A 17056-nucleotide genomic window follows, 5' to 3' on the forward strand; every position below is an offset into this window, starting at 1 on the left:
AGTTCCCGGGCGGCCCCCGATGGCAGCTGTGCGGGCGCACCTGCTCCCTGGCCCGCGCCTTCTGGGCCCGAACCCCCGCATGGTGGAAGCTTCCGGCGCTGGAAGTCCGGGTCACTTCCACTCTCATTGACTCTTCACCATTAACCTCGAATAGGGTCGTTTGTGACATGGCCTTAACAAGAGTGGGAAACTGGGGACGAAAGAAAGGTGAAGTGAAGGCCAGGGTCAAGCAGCGAAGAAGTAGAGGAGGGACGAGATTAACCGGTTATATCTAGCTCCAGAGTTCAAAGTGCGCTTTTCACAGCATCAAAGTGCATTGTGCTCCTAACCACAGCAGGGCGCGTGCGTGTGCACATACACGAAGGTAAGGTTGGACCACATCATAGAGGACCTTGAAAGTCAAGCACTATAATAAACAGTCACCATTTTGGAAAGTAAACAAAAACTATAAATGGCATTTAAGAAGAAAGTCATGTGGGTATTTGGCTTGATTCTGTAAAGATGCTTTATCATGGAGCAGAGACAAGATCAGCACTTTGAGTTAGGAAGATGCACCACAGGAAAATAAATCAGAGGCATGGTGCCTGAGGTAGTCCAGTAGCACTTAGTAAAGTCTACATCAGTCATGAAAACGGGGAAAAAATGGAAGGTACAGATACAAGAGACATTGGAGAGGAAAAAGATTTAATGATAGATTGGATTTTAAAAAGCGGGGTAAGTAAAATGCACATAGCACTTTGAACCTCTCCTACTGCACTCAGTTTTGCCTTTTTTTAAAAAAAAATTAGTCTTTTGTCCTCCTTAGGTGCTAAGATCCACCTATGGTGCTGGTTGTTCAGGCCCCACTCCTGCCTTGGAAACCACGACTCCATGAGAGGAGCAGTCTGTCCTGTCATCAGTAAGGGCAGAGCTGCTTGCCCAGACAGCATCTGTGCACGCCAAAGAACACCTCAACCAGCTCCCACTTCCTCCTTTAGAAAGGTTTAGAGGGCTCCAGCTAAACTCCAAGGAAGCCTAATGTTACTGAGTATCTTTCTGGGCTCCCAGTTTGCTGCCCTGAGTGGGTAGGTTGAGCTGCTCTGGCAGTCCCAAGGCAGGCCCACCTCCCAGGTCAGGCATCAGGAGCTGTGCAACTGACAATGAGTACCTGCTACCTGTTAGTAACACTGAATGAACACACCACCCGGTAGGCATCATGTCTCTTATTGTGATAGAATAGACCACTTTTATAGAAAGGTACATTATCTAAGCATCAGAACCCCCAACAAGACAGAAACTCCACAGTACTGGGGAGTATTACGTCAGCAGTGGACCCAAAGGTAGGCAAATCTACCACCAAACCCACACTGTGGTCTGTCCAGAATATTAGACCCAGCTCATCTTCCCCTACATACCATGTATAGATGGACACAATGGATGAGAGCACCCTGCTGGGAATGGGTGGTCTCATAGTTCCTCAAGACTCCACCCCATAGACACCAGCATGAAGTAGGGGGCCACCCTTAATTTCTGGTACTTCCCATCCTCCACCATTCATACTTGCTGTCATCCTGGGCTCACCTGACTAGAAAATCATGACCCCACCTTCTCCTAATGTTACCACATGCTGCTTGTCTGTTTCATCCACTCCTCACTGCCTTCCTTGAAGTCCAGCAAAGTATGTTACCAAGCCAGAAGTTTTGTTTGTTTCTTTCTGATCAGGAAAAAAGTTGCCTCCATTTTGGAAGTATCATTGAAACAACAGATCTAGTGTCCACAGCCCATATGTCTAATAAATACAGGGGAGGGTTCAATATACAGATGACGTATTATAGAATTGTGCATCTGAAACCTATATAATTTTATTAACCAATATTGAATATATTCAATAAAAATTAAAATAAAAAATAAATAAATACACGTGTGGAAAAATGTAGGCTTACTGTTGTGAGTATGCAAAACAGAATTTATTTTTGTATTACTATTTATTTATTATTGTATTATTTATTTGTATTATTTGTCATTATTATTGGTATTATTTCACATCCTTACTTATGATTTATCTTTTAGGTAATGATGACTGGTAATTTAACCTACTTTTGCCCACCCCTGGATTTACCCTTGGAGCCTGAAGCACTTGGCTTTCACAAATACATAGAAAGAAATGTGGCAGGGTGGGACTTGTGTGGGTTCTTTAGCTCCTAAATATCTTTCATGTGAGCCACAGTGTTCTTTGTGAAAGAGGAAAAATTGTGTGGAGAAAAGAAGAAAAGATATCAATTCTCCCTAAATTAATCTATAAAGTCATCACCATCTCAATCAAATCTCTGTAGGAATTTTTCATAAAACCTGATTTGAACATCCATATGAAAGAGAATACATACAAGAAGAGCTGAAACAATTTTGGGGGAATGACAATGAATGATTATTTTTATACAGGTATCAAATCTATAATAATTAATAGGATGTGGTATTGGCACAGAAATAAACAAGTACATGAGTGAAAAACAACAGAGACCCCCCAAACTAGATCATGTAAAGATATTAAATAAATGACATAAATGGCATTTACAAGCCAGAGGTGAAAAGATGGTATATTCAATAAACAGTGTTGGAACAACTGATTTTCCATTTGGAAAAAAACTAATTATATCCTTACTTTATACTACATGCATGCACACACATACTCCAGATAGCTCAAACAACTAAGTATAAAAAAAAAAAACACAATGAGAAGCATGTAGACATATAATATGCGTGACTTTGGTCACAAAACACATAAACAACACAAAACCTATGAAGGAATGGTTGATAAATTTGAATCTACACCAAAAAAACTTCTTAGACAAAAGACACCATCAATAAAGTTAAAAAAAACATGATAATCTGGAAGAAATATATTATTTGCAATATATATTAGATAAAAATTAATATATATGATTTCTGAGAATCAATAAAAAGGCAAAAACTCAAAAGGACTATTGCAAAAAATATGATCAGTCATTTCAAAAGTAGAGTTCCAAATGGCCAATAGACATTTGAAAAAATGTTCAACAGCTAGTAATCAAAGAAAGGCAAATGGAAACAACCTTCAGATACCATCTTTCACATATCACATCAGTAATTAAAAGTTTGATTATGTCAAGTATTAGCATGGAGGTGAGCAAAACTGCTACTCTCATACACTGCTGGGTGGAGGATAGCCATTGCAGATAGAAATTTGGCAACATCTATTAGTGTGTAAAGCACACATCCCCATTACCCAGCAACTCTACTTCTTAGCATCTATCCTAAAGTATCTGTTATACATGTACACAAATGTTTGAGTGGACATTTATTAGAATATCAACCATCAAAATTAAGAAACAACCTGTGTTCAACAGATAAGAAAATAGTTAAACTCTTGAAAGTCATACTCTATAAAATTCTGAAATATATTAAAGGCTTAAGTTAGGGCTTCTGCTTGCGGGAAGATGGAGTAGATACACTTTTTCCTATCCCTCCCACTAAGTAAAACTAAACACTAAGTACAACTAAAACCCCTCATCATCATTAAAAAAAATAAAAGATTCTGAAAGGTGAAGAAAAGAAGGTATATCAGCAAGAGACTTCAGGACTCAAGAAACGACACAGTGGTAAGTTCCCTGAATTTCCCCTCTGCCGCATACATCCCAAAGTCAAAGCTTAAAAAGCTTACAACCCGGAAACATCAACAGATGCAAGACAAGAAACAAAAACAAAAACAAAACAAATCAAACAAACAAACAAAAAAAAACCCAGCCTGTTTCTCTAACCAAAGGACCAGAAAAGGAAATAGACTTACGAGACAGACCATTTTAGGTAAGAACTGCTCTACTCCAGCCAAATGACACAAGAAAACAGTGTGGCCCCATTCCCAACCCTATCTGCAAAGGAAGAGTTGAAAACCTCGATTGCCACCCTTGCTAAACTGTAACCAGGTGCTGCAAACCATCCTGCTACGGTGATGTCAGAAAAGGCTGAGTGGGGAATTGGGATAGACCTCCTGGAGAAAATCAGCAATCATATAGAAGAACTCAGCAAGATCCTCAGCCAACAAGATCAAATTTTACATTTATAAAACACTCCATCCAACAAAAGAAGAATATACATTCTTTTCAAGTGCCATGGAACAGGAACTATGTTAGACCATATCCTGTGCCATAAAACAAACCACAACAAATTTTTTAAAAAACTGAAATAAAATTGACTATATCCCGTTACCACAATGAAGTCAAACTAGAAATCAATAATAACAGAAAAATAAGAGAAAAATATCTGAACACTTGAAAACTAAACAGCACACTTCTAAATAATCCATAGATCAAAAATGAAATCTCAAGAGAAATTTTAAAACTACATTGAACTGAACAAAAATGAAAATACAACATAGCAAAATTTGTAAGAAGCAACTTTAAAGGAAATTTATAGCACAAAATGCTTGTACTAGAAAAAGGTCTCAAATCAATAACTGAAGTTCCTACCTTAAGAAACTAGAAAAAGAAAGGATGAGTGGGGCAGGGGAGAGCGATGGGGGAGGATGGGACAACTGTAATAGAACAACAATAAGAAAAGAAAAAAGAAAAAATATTGGCTAATGAAAAAAAGAAACTAGAAAAAGAATAAATCCAAAATAAAATAAACAATAAAGAAAATAAAGCTAAAGCAAACAGAAGGAAGAAAATTAAAATAAGAGCAGAAATCAATAGCACTGAAAACAGCAAAAACAATTAGAGAAAAATCAATGAAACAAAGAGCTGGTTCTTTGAAAAGATCAGTAAAATTGACAAACTCCACAAAGACAAAGAAAAAACACAAGTTATTAATATCCGGAACAGAATGAATATCACTACAGACCCTTCAGACATCAAATGGATAATAATGGAATACTAAACACAACACTACACACTTTGAGAATTTTGATGGAACTAATCAATTGCCTGACAAACACAAATTCCCAGAACATTCGGCAGGAAATAGATGATTTTAATAGCCCTTTAACTATTAGGAAAATTGAACTGAATTGAATTGAATTCAAAACTCCCAAAAAGAAATCTCCAGGTCTCATGGTTTCACTGGAGAATTCTATCTAAAGGTTAAATAATTAACACCTATGCTAAACAATCTCTTCCAGAAAAATAGAAGAGAAGAAACTACTTCCCAAGTTATTTTATGAAGCTAGTGTTATCTTGATGTCAAAACCATGTGACAGTAACACACAAAGAAGAAAACTACAGACCAATATCCCTCATGAGTATAGAAGCAAGTCTCTTCAAAACAACATTAGCAAATAGTATTCAGTAATATGTAAGAATTATACATCATTATCAAGTGGAGTCTATTCCAGGGATACAAGACAGTTTTAATATCTGAAAATAAATCAATGTAACTCACTAAATTGACAGGCTAAAGAACAATCACATGATCATGTCAATCAATGTAGAAAAAGCACTTAGGAAAAGAAAGGAATTTCCTCAACTTGAAAAATAACATCTTCCAAAAACTTATAGTCAAGTCAAGGGACATGTATAAAGGACCCATGGACAAAGCCAAAGTGGAAAAGGATTGAGGGAAGGAGGGGGAAGGGGGGCAGGGGAAAGTGGTGGCGAGAAAATGGAGACAAATGTATTTGAACAATTAAAAAAAAGATCATATATTGAAAAAAAACTTAGAGTTAACACTAAACATAATGGTGAAAGACTGAATGCTTTCCTTGTCAGACTAGGAACAAGGCAAGGATGTCTGCCCTTATCACTCTAATTGACCATAACGTTGGAAGGTCTAGCCAGTACTTTCAAGCAAGAAAAGGAAATGAAAAACAAAATTGAATAGGAAGAAATAAAACTGTTTTCATTTGGAGATGACATGATGGTGTGTATAGAAGATTCCAAGGAACTACAAAACAATTCCTAGAACTAGTAAGTTCAGCAAGGTTGCAGGACACAAGATAAGCATACACAAGGAAATTGTATTTCTATATATTAGCAATGAACAAATGAATGCCAAAATTAAAAATACAATACCATTTACAATTGCTCAAAATGAAATACTTAAGTGTAAATATAACAAGACATGTATAGGATTTGTATGTTGAAAACTACAAGATGCTGATGCAAGAATTCAAAGATCTAAATAAATTGAGAACTATACCGTGTTCATAGATTAGAAGATTCAACATAATAGAGATGTCAATTCTTCCTAAATTTATATACAGGTTTATTGCAATTCCTATTAAAATTCCAGAAGGGTATTTTAGATATGGACAAGCTTATTCTAAAATTTATATGGAAAGGCAAAGGAACTAGAATAGCCAAAACAATTTTGAAAAAGAAGAATAAAGTGGGATCATTCTATAGAATTTCAAAACTTATTATGTAGTTACAATAATCAAGACTGTATGGTCTGCCCCGGCTGGTGTGTTTCAGTGGATTGAGTGCTGGCCTGTGAACCAAAAGGTTACTGGTTCGATTCCTGGTCAGGGCACGTGTATGGGTTGCAGGTCAAGTCTGCAGTTGGGGGTGTGCGAGAGGCAACTGACTGATGTATCTCTCTCACATTGATGTCTCTCTCTCTCTCTCTCTCTCTCTTTTCCTTCCCCTCTCTCTAAAAACAAATAAACACAAATCTTTTTTAAAAGAAGGTATGGCACTGCTGGAGATACAGACACATAGATTAATGGAACAGAGTAGAGAACCCAGAAATAGACACATACAATTATGACCAACTGATTTTTAATAAAGGCACAAAAGCAACCCAGTGGAAGATGGTACTGGAGCAATTACACATAAGCCAAAAAAAAGAAAAAAGAAAGAAAGAAAAAGAAAAAGAACCTTGACCTGTGCAGTGGATTGAATAGTAGGTTCCCCTAAAAGATGTTCACGTCCTTATCCCCAGAACCTGTGAATATTGCCTTCAGTGAAAAACAAATATTTGTATATGTTATTAAGCCAAGGATTTTGAGATGTGGAGATTATTCTGGATTATTTAATGGGCCCTAAATCCAATGGTAAATACCTTTGTGAGGTAGACACACAGAGAAGACACACACAGAAGAGAAGGTGATATGAAGATGGAGGCAGACAATACAGTGATGTGGACACAAGATAAGGAAGGCAAAGATTGGTGGTGGCCACCCGAAGCTGGAAGAGGCAAGGAAGGATACTCTCCTAGAGCCTCTTAAGGAAGCATAGACCTGCTGACACCTTGGCTTCAGATTTCTGACATCCAGAATCATGAAAGAATAAATTTCTGGGTTTTTTTCTAGATTTCATTTTTATTTATTTTTAGAGAGAGGGGAAGGAAGGAAGAGAGAGAGAGAAACATCAATGTGTGGTTGCCTCTTGCGCGCCCCCTACTGGGGACCTGGCCCTCAAACCAGGCAAGTGCCCTGACTGGGAATCGAACTGGCAACCCTTTGGTTAGCAGGCTGGCGCTCAAATCACTGAGCCAAACCAGCCAGGGAAAATTCCTTGTTTTTTAAGCCACCAAGTTTATGGCAATTTGTTATGGCAGTCTCAGGAAATTAATACCACCTGTCATATACCTTATACAAAAAAATCAGCTTAAATTGCATCAAAATACTAATCTTATTGTAGTAATAATCATTTTGTAATATATGTGTGTATCAAATCATCTCATTTTACACTTTCAATTTATACACTATATGTCAATTATATCTCAATAAAGCTGAAAAACTGCATAACAAACTTATGTGTAAAATTTTTAGAAAAAGAAAAATGTTTGGAATTTAGAGTAGGATATGTAAGCTAGATCTCATACCGGACACAAACAGACAATTCACTGAAAAAGATATATGCATGGCAAATAAGCATATGAAAAGATGATCAATGACTTGCCATTAGGGACATGCAAATTAAAACTGTAAGATATCACTACATCCCTTCCAGAATGGTTAAAATGAAAAAAAAAAAAGTGACCACACCAAATGCTGGTGAAGATGCAGAGAAACTGGATTCCTCATTCAGTGCTGGTGGCAATGTACAATGGTTATGGCCACACTGGAAACACTTTGCAACTTATTTCAACAGATAAACTTTCAATTACCATATGACCCAGCAATTGCACTCTTGGACATTTATCCCAGAGGAATTAAAAAGTCTGTCCACATAAAATCTGTTACATGATTATTCATGGAACCTTTATTTATAATAGCCCCAAAACTGGAAACAACCCAGATGTCTTTTAAAGGAGGACTGGATACACTATTTGTGGTACTGTACATTCAAGCCATGGAAATCCACTCAGCAATAAAAAGGAAAAGACTGTTGATATGTACAACAACATAGATGAATCTCCAGGCAATCCTGCTGATAGAAGAAAACAAACAATAGTGTATGATTCTATTTACATAAAATTTTTGAAATGACATATTTTGAGAAAGGAAGACAGATTAGTGAGTGCCAGAGGTTAAGGAGAAGGTGGAGGTAGGGAGAAAATGTGTGTAGCTATGAAAGGGTAACTTGAAGGATCCTTGTGGTGGTAGAAATCTTTGGTATCTTGATGGTATAAATGTCACTTATCCTGCTTGTGATGTTGTACTAGAGTTTTGTAAGAGGTTGCCACTGAGGAAAACTGGGTGAAGGGTATATGGGATTTCTTCGTATTATTTCTTAAATTGCATGTGACGCTGCACTTATCTCAAAATAAAAATTTAATTAAAAAGAACGAGTTAGATCCAAGTGTCCTAACATGGCAAGGTTTCCAAGGTATATTATTAAGTGAAAAAAGCAAGTTACAGATCAGCATATACAGTGTGATACCCCATTTACTTCTAAATACCCATACACAAGCAATCTATGTATGCATAGAAGAATATTTGGAAGCGGGCACTTTATGCTGATAACAGTGGTTACCTCTGGGGAGTAGAGTTGGGGAGAGAAGAGGATTTCAACTGTAGCTGGATTGTTCAATTTTTTTTTCCACAATGAGCATATACTCATATGCTACTTGTATAGTAAAAACATTATCCTGGACACAGCTACAGTGTTGTAGGAATTCTAACCTGTTTTTGCTTGTTCTGACCTGACCTGTACATGTTTCACCACCACTGTAGCCACGGGACTCGGGCCACACCCACTTGCCCTTGAATCTCAAGGAAGTGGTTCCTCGGCTTACCTAAACTGGAAACGGGCCTACTGGCATTACCTTTGAGGTATGGAAGTACCACCTGGAAGGGCCAATATCCCTATGATTGTGAATCTACTCACTGCTTCTTACAACTTAAAACACACAAAGCTCAGCCCATGCTCATCAATGCAACAATTTCTATAAGGTTCAAGGTGACAAACTGTCATGCCAGTTTCAATGCTGGTGGCAGCAAAGGCCTCCCCACCCTCTGCCATGAAAACTTGGCAGCACTTGAGCTTCTTCAGAGGAAACAGGGAGCAGCAGGCACGACTAACAATTGGACACCTGCACCCAGCTGTGTCTGAGCAGAGTACTCTAGGGTGGCGCCTAAGAGAGGATTTATTCATTCACCATATATTTATTGAGCATGCACTATGTGCCAGGTACAATTTTAGGCACTGATAGTACCAGTGAATAAAACAAAGTCCCTGCCCTTATTGAGCTCCCATTGTAGTGGGAGAGCACATGATAGGCTAGATAAATAAATAAATTAGGTGTTAGGTGGTACTAAGTGCTATGAAATAAAACATAGCATTGGAAGGAGGATATAAAGTGTTGGTTATTTGGGGTTGAAATTTTTGAAATGGTGCCAGAGAAAGCATCCCTGAGAAGGAGCAGATGTTTCGGTGGAGATCTGAAGAAAGTGAGGGAGCCAGGCAGCTACAAAGCTATCCAGTGGTTTTGGGCATTTTCCATGTGCCCTCCAGACCTTCTTCACCCTTCTCACCCAGCTTTGTGCCCTGGGAGGCTGACCTGTGCGGAATGCATCAACAGGTTCCCTTGCCCTCTGGCTTCGGGTTAGCTTTGACCAATGGGAGGCACCTGCAAGGAGAGAGAAGGAAAAAGAAAGTGAGGTTTTTTCATTAGCTCTTTCTGTGCAGGTTCACCACAGCTTCTGTCAGGTGGCCCTTTCCATATAGTAACCCTTCCACAGTTCTCATAATCACTGTCTCCCAAGATCCTGACTGACACAATGGGGAAAAGCATTCAGGTAGCAGGAAAAGCAAACACAAAGCATAAATGTGCCTGGAAAGCCTAAAGAATAATCAAGAGACTAATGTAGCTGGAACGGAAGAGGTGACAAAGGGATTGACAAGAAGGTAAGGAGGGCTAATTAAAACGGCCTTGCAGGCTACTGTAAGGACTTCGGCTTTTAATATGAGTGACATGGGAGCAATTGGAGGATGTTGAGCAAAATACTGAAATACTAAGACTATGTTTTAATAGCATCTCTTTAGGAGATTAATGACAGGCAAGAGAGGATGATAGGTTGGACCAGGGTAGTAGCAATGGAGGTGGTGAGAAGTGGCCAGATTCCAAATAGATTTTGAAGGTGGTGCAGAAGAATCTTGTTCATTAAAATAACAGAAACCCAAACTAGAGAGTAGTTTACCTTGCTTGTCAGTATATATCACTGAAAATTTTGTTGTTTAACAAGATTTCAGAAGGCCCTGCATGCAGCATGATGATCCTAATACCCTACAACTTGTGTGTGACACACAACTCTAGGTCAAGCTCAGAAAGTTTCCAGGCTATACCTGACTCCAGAAAAACTCCAGAAAAGCATTAAGTTTTTGTAGACAACCTCTCCCACCCCAAAGCCACAACCTTATGTGGGTCATGCTGGGGGTCATTTTGCCCCCTATCTAACTCCAGCCACTCTACCTCCATTGGCTCTTCCATTAGTTGGCCTTAGCATGTCACATCAGAATTCTGGGAAACGCTGTCTGCACCTGCCCTGTCCATACCTTCTGTCCCCTGCTCACAACCACTTACAGGCTAGCAGAAGACGGGTAGCATCCATCAACCACTGAGCAGATAGAGAAGGGTTGCAAGTGCATTCAGAACACAGTATGGACAACATCTCAAAGGTATCATGATTTTTGATAAGGATTTATAAACTTGCCTGGAGAAGCAGGAGACCAACAACCATAGGCAGATCATTGGGAGGAAAGAGAAATTAGAAAACTCCACCCCATAGGCTAAAAGCCTCCAGCCTGAAGTATCTCCTGGGAACCAAGGCACCCTAGCATTCTGGGGTGCATGCTGTTGATTCTCATAATAAAGTCTGTTGGTTCATATTCATGAACTACCAGCAAATGCACCCAGCTGGAAACTGGAGAATGGCACATGATTCTGAGGGCTCATTCCCAAGCCAGGAAAAACTGATGGTATTTTGTTTATGTTCAAAGAAATCAGTCCAAAGAGATCAGCCCCACAGCCAAAGTCAGCAAAAATGGGGAGCAAATTGCTGCCAACCAGGGAGGGGATGACCTGCATTGTAATCCTGGATCCAAGACTTTCAAGTTATGTGCCCTTGGGTCAGATTCTTAACCCTCCCAAGACCTCAATTTTCTAATCTGTAAAACAGGGACAATACCTACCTCACAGAGTTGCATTAACAATCAAATGATCTCGTGTGTGTAAAAGGTGTCTGCATGGCCTTTGGGATATGAGCCACTCACTACATGTTGGTTTTATACTCATGCCCACTTTTCTTTGGCAAGAGGCGGACTAGTGGTGTGGGGAACTATGGGGCTCTAACCATCCCTGGTGCTCTTAAGATGAGCTCTCTGAGGAATTTGCCAGCCCTCTCATACTAATGCTGTCTTCTGCTGTTTACTAAGTGAGTGTCCTGGGTAGTTGGTATTTGATCTCAACAGGAGATGGTTCCATGCACAACCTGGCACTGAAGGGCACTAATGCTTATTAAATAACTGTACATTCAGCTGACCTGCCTAAACAGCTGCTTTCATTTTCAGAATACTAAATCTGTTCTGATTACATTCCAAGTTATTTGAATCCCTTTGTATGTAAGCTGTTGATGCAGAACTTTGTTTCCTTCTCCCCTTTCACCATTTCAGCCTCTCCTCTCATCTCTGTATTGCTCTCTTTGCCTGCTTCTTGCCTTGCCTGTCCATATTTTTCTTTGTCTTCCCTAGCTCTTTCACAGACCCTCATCTGAAGACTGCTTATGAGGAGAGAGCAGTTATAGTGTCTCAAGTGGACCCATGGTCAGGCTTGAGGGAAACCATTCTACTTCCTCTTTGCTCTGTCCTACCAGTCCACTCCCAAGGCCACTTCTCCACTTGTTCACACTGGTTTGAGTAACTGGATTACAAAGCAAAATGAGACATGGTTACTGTCCTCAGAGAACTCCTAGTCTACTGGGGAAGACAGCCCCCATGGCGTATATGAGGAGCTGAAGAGCAGGGTAAAGACGTGGGAAAATGTCTGCTTGCCTCTAAGAGGTCAGGCAAAGCTTTACAGAGAGGAGACTTGCTCTGACTGGTGTAGCTCAGTTGGTTGGGCATTGTTCTGCAAAGCAAAAAAGGTCACCAGTTCAACTCCCGGTCAGGGCACATGCCTGGACTATGGGTTGTGTCCCTGTTTGGGGTGCGTTCAACAGGTAACCGATTGATGTCCCTCACATCGATGTTTCTCTCCCTCTCTTTCTACCTCCCCCCTCTCAAAAATAAATAAATAAAATCTTTTAAAAAGAGAGAGGGAGAAGAAACTTGAACTAGGCCTTGAAGCCTGAGTGTATTCTTCCAAGGGGAGGAGGCAGAGAAGGGCAGTGTGTGTTTGGGGCTCTGTGTAGCCAGATGGTAAGGTCTAGGAGATGAGCAACAGTGAGCCTTGAAAGGAGAATCTGGTACCAGCTTCACCAAGGAGTGCCAGGTTGGCGGAAAGCGGTACTATGGGGGGTTACAATGCACGGCTGAGGAGGTCAGACCTAGTGAATGTTGAAAAGGGACATGATGAAAGCTGTGTTTTAAGAAAGTAATTCTGGAAGGCAGAGACACTAGAGAACGGAAACCAGTTAGGAGGCTGCTACAGTGGTCCTGGCACAAGCTGAAGTCCTGAACTAGGGTATAGATAGTTGGGGTGGGGGGTTGTGAGAATGGATGGGTAAAAAAGAGATACCACTGGGGCCTACTCCTCTAGCTCTGGCCTTTACCCTGGATTCATTCTCCATCTTTCCCCAATACCTTCTTGCTTAAGAATCTTAATGGACCCTGGACCTCAACTCAGATCTTAAAATCCATATCTTAAGATCTGGCCTGTCATCTGCCTTTAGGGCCAGATTCTGCCTGCCTTCTGGATATTCCCAAGTAACCATCTCATCAGCATGTCCAAGACTGCTGTGGTGGTGCCTGAGCCTCAGCCCTCACCCAGCTCCTTGAGAGAACTATGCACCTAGGCTACATTACGGGCACCTGGTACCTAACTCAGCAAAAGAAGGACCATTTTATATTTTTCTAGGGCAGACATGATTTCCCAGCTCTAATGTACCAATTTATATGTGGACTTAGAGGACTCAACGCATTTACACCTTGGGGTTGGCTTTCCTTCACTCAACTATCAAGTTCCTCACTGGTGCCCTTCGGCCAGGGCTGGATCCTCCCAGCCCCAAGAAGTATTTGGAAACATGGAGAGGCATTTATGGTTGTCACAATGACTCCAGGGTACTAGTGGCACTTAGGGCCAGGAGTCAGGATTTTAAATATCCTGCAATGCACAAGAGTGTCCCACACTAAGAATTGTGTCACTCCAAGTGCCAATAATACTCTCATTGGAAAACACCATGACCACAAGTTCAGTGGGCTGGGACTCTGTCTGTTTGGTTCTCTACTGTGTTCCCAGCATGTAGCAGAGTGCGCAGTACATGATGGTATGAAATGAGTATTTGTTACATCAGTAAATCAACTCATCCCTTCATAGAACCAACACCTGCTGAGCACTACCCTTGGTGCTGTGGATATAAAGATGAACAAAGTTTGGGCACTACATTTGCACCTCAGCCAGCCTTAGCTGGAATGAGTAAAGATGATCCTGAGATGGAGACTAGAAGTCAAGAAGGCAGCACCTTACATAACTACCACGGGGCCCCTTTCTAGCAAGGGGAACTTACTGCCAGTTAAATGCTTAATTGAAAACTTATTCATTCATTCAACCAATACTTGAATAGCACATGAAACTTTTCAAAGCACTTTCTCAGACATGATATGCTGGAATTGGACTAGGAGGAAAGAAGGGTCAGGGTAGGTGCTGGAAGCAGAGTAGGGGCCTGAGAGGTTCCTGCCCAGCTCAGGCCAGGGCTGGAGCAGACAGAACCAATCAGACAGTCTCCTGGGATTGGGGGGGGGTCTGGTGTGAATGGAAATATGTGCCACATGGCCTGAATTGCAGGGGCTGGCCTCAGGCTCCCACAGTCCCAAACACTTCCAGATGGATTTATTTATAACTTCCAAACCAGAGGCAGTGCTCAGCTGCTTTTCTTCACTCCCCTCCCCGCTCCTGGAGCAAGGCTTGGCCGCCCCTTTCCACTCCGGAAACCAGCAGGAGACAGGAATGTGCTGTACTGCTCAGCTGAGGTCCAGCGCAACAGCAGCTTGGGCTCCTGGTCACCGCCTTTCCCCTAGATGGCAACAGCAGCTCACACTGTGGGTGCACTCATGCCTATCTGGCCCACCTAGACTCTTTCTAAATGGGTAGTATGAGCCAGGCACACCCTCTCTGGAAGTTTTCATTCCAGACCTGCCTCCACTTCATAAAGCCACAGCCCCACCCATGTCTTCTCATTCCCTGTCTCAGGGAGATTCTGAGCTTCCTTGCCTCCACCTTCTCCCACAGGACACTGCTTCTCACTGTATAAGCTGCCAGAGACTTTGGACTCCAACATTTTCCAAATTAGGAAACTGAAGATCAGAGAGATTAAGTAATGTGCCCAAGATCACACAGCATGTTAAATAGCAGAGCCAGAAGTCTAAAGCCCCAAACTCTGTCCCTGATTCCAGTGCCTTGAAAACGTCAAGTTTCCTCAAGTGTGAAGTGGGGCTAATGTTTGGCAGGTGGTCTGGTGAGAAGTGTCATCTCTGGAACTTCCCTGCATGTAGCATGTACTGAGTATAATGGATTTAAATGGCTTAGCATAATGTCTGACCCCCAAATAAGCCTATAGTAAATAATAACTAATATGACAGTTTATTGCTCAGTTGCAATATTTATAGAGTTCACAGCTCCCATCTCTTGAAATATGAGCCATACCCTAAACAAACATAGTTTTATGACTCCTTACACACAGAAAGAAGTAAACTTGGGCTTGGAAAGATTAAATGACTTGCCTAAGGCCACACTTGTAGGAATAGAGGAGAGGCTTGAGTCCAGTTTTAAGTGATTCCAAGGCTACGGATTCCATGCTTCCTATACAATCTGAAGGACAAAAGCCCTCATATGTGCCTTTAGCTGAGTTTCTGCCCTGCTTCCCTCTCCCACTCCCACCCTGCCCTATCATGCCTCCTTTAGGACTGGCCCAGGACCATCCTCCTTCTCAGAGGTGCCACGCACCCAATGAACCTGAGCATTTTGGTGGTCCTAAGCAGGGTCCATGAGCACAGCAGGTCCAGAGGAACCAAAAGGCCCTGGAGCTGAAGCCTTCCCACCTCCCTCCTCTCCTAGTCACAGCTGGAACTGATGGTGGTTGGAGGGGATAGGGTGCAAAGAAGGAGGACAAAGGCTCCACACTCAAGCTACTAGGTGCACCACGTTTGTTTCTTCTATGATCTCTTTGCCCTCAAAGTTACTCAGAACCAAAGTCTGGCAAACGTACATTCAAGGGTCCAGACACATTTTCCTGCAGCTGTTCAGCAACATATGACACCAGATTTCTGTCCCAGTGGGAGTCTTCAGTATTCTCACATTCCTTTCTGCTTGCTGCTGCGCAACTAAACACGCATAATTTCTCCACGCTTTCCCGTCCTGTGCCACACGTCAATACCACCAGTGATGGCATAAGGGAACAGCACAATCTCTGTGCCCATATGGGCAAGGGAATCAGTAGATTCTTCTCTCAGTTGAACATGATTCATCAAATGGGCTCCAAATCCCATTAACAATTAGGCTCAATCTATACATATTGTCCTCATCTTTTCTGTGAGCTGCTCAAGATGCCCAGAATCCCTGATAGTCCAAGAATAACTACAGAGTTATTTAATAAATGTCCAGCACAGAAAGGACATTTAATAAATGCTCAATTTCTACCCAAACAAAGTAACTCTCAGAGTGGGCGCACAAACATTACCAGAGAGCTCCAGGGACAGCTCCTCTCTGCTTCCAGCACTGGCACTTAGCAAAGCTTCTTCATGGAAGAAAAGCATTTGCCCTTACTTATCCAAGAAGCTACCACACCTACAGCCACAGCCTTACTGTGTAAGCTCTGTGAGCCTCGGTTTCCTTCTGTTGTTGTGAGGCATGTAACACTGAGTCAGGTTCATGGTACTTTGTCAACAAATGCTTCATTTATAAAGCTTTGCATTGTAATAAAAGTAAATTTTTATACATTCTAGAATCATCTAGCAGAAATTGTTTAGTGTCTCAATATATATTGAGCATCTACAATGTATAGAGCAGCATGGAAGAAACAAAAAAAATCAAAATAACTTCTTTCCTCCAAGAGACTGATATAGCTGGACATTTAGATATATCAGAATTTCAGAATGTCTTTGGGAGCCAGGCAAGTACTATAATAAATGAAGGATGTTGAAATAATACAACAAAAAGGAGTTGGTGGGGATTGTGGTGAGCTGGAGGCCACATGCTTCATCTAAAGGGGAAGTTGCTACCCTAATCCAGCTAACTACCATCCTAGGGGAATATACAGTCAGTATTACTAGCCTTTCCTGTTTTTCAAAGAAGTCAGAGACCCAGATTGTATGGGAAGATTACTAATTGCTACATGTTAGCAAATAATTTTAAAAAGAAACAAACCACATGCAGACCAAACAAAACAGGTCTGTGGCCATTATTAGGCCCACTGGCCACCGGTTTGCAACTTCTCCATAATGGTAGATGATAAAGTGTCAAAATCAACATTACTGGCAATAAATTCTAGAGGTGCTCAGAGGAGGGT

At 41.1% G+C, this 17056-nt stretch overlaps 1 protein-coding gene across 1 annotated transcript in view; it reads right to left on the reverse strand.

Annotated features, from left to right (window-relative positions):
* The window catches only part of NHSL2 (NHS like 2), a 229236-nt gene that overhangs the window by 126304 nt on the left and 85876 nt on the right, over positions 1–17056 (reverse strand). Inside the window, exon 2 of the mRNA XM_054579589.1 lies at positions 9898–9966. Within this exon, the coding sequence (XP_054435564.1) occupies positions 9898–9966 (69 nt within the window). The remainder of the gene's footprint in view (positions 1–9897; positions 9967–17056) is intronic.

The sequence above is a fragment of the Pteronotus mesoamericanus genome, unplaced genomic scaffold, assembly GCF_021234165.1.
Source record: "Pteronotus mesoamericanus isolate MK-2021 breed Mesoamerican mustached bat unplaced genomic scaffold, CSHL_Meso_final contig_55, whole genome shotgun sequence".
In the NCBI taxonomy this organism is placed as follows: domain Eukaryota; kingdom Metazoa; phylum Chordata; class Mammalia; order Chiroptera; family Mormoopidae; genus Pteronotus; species Pteronotus mesoamericanus.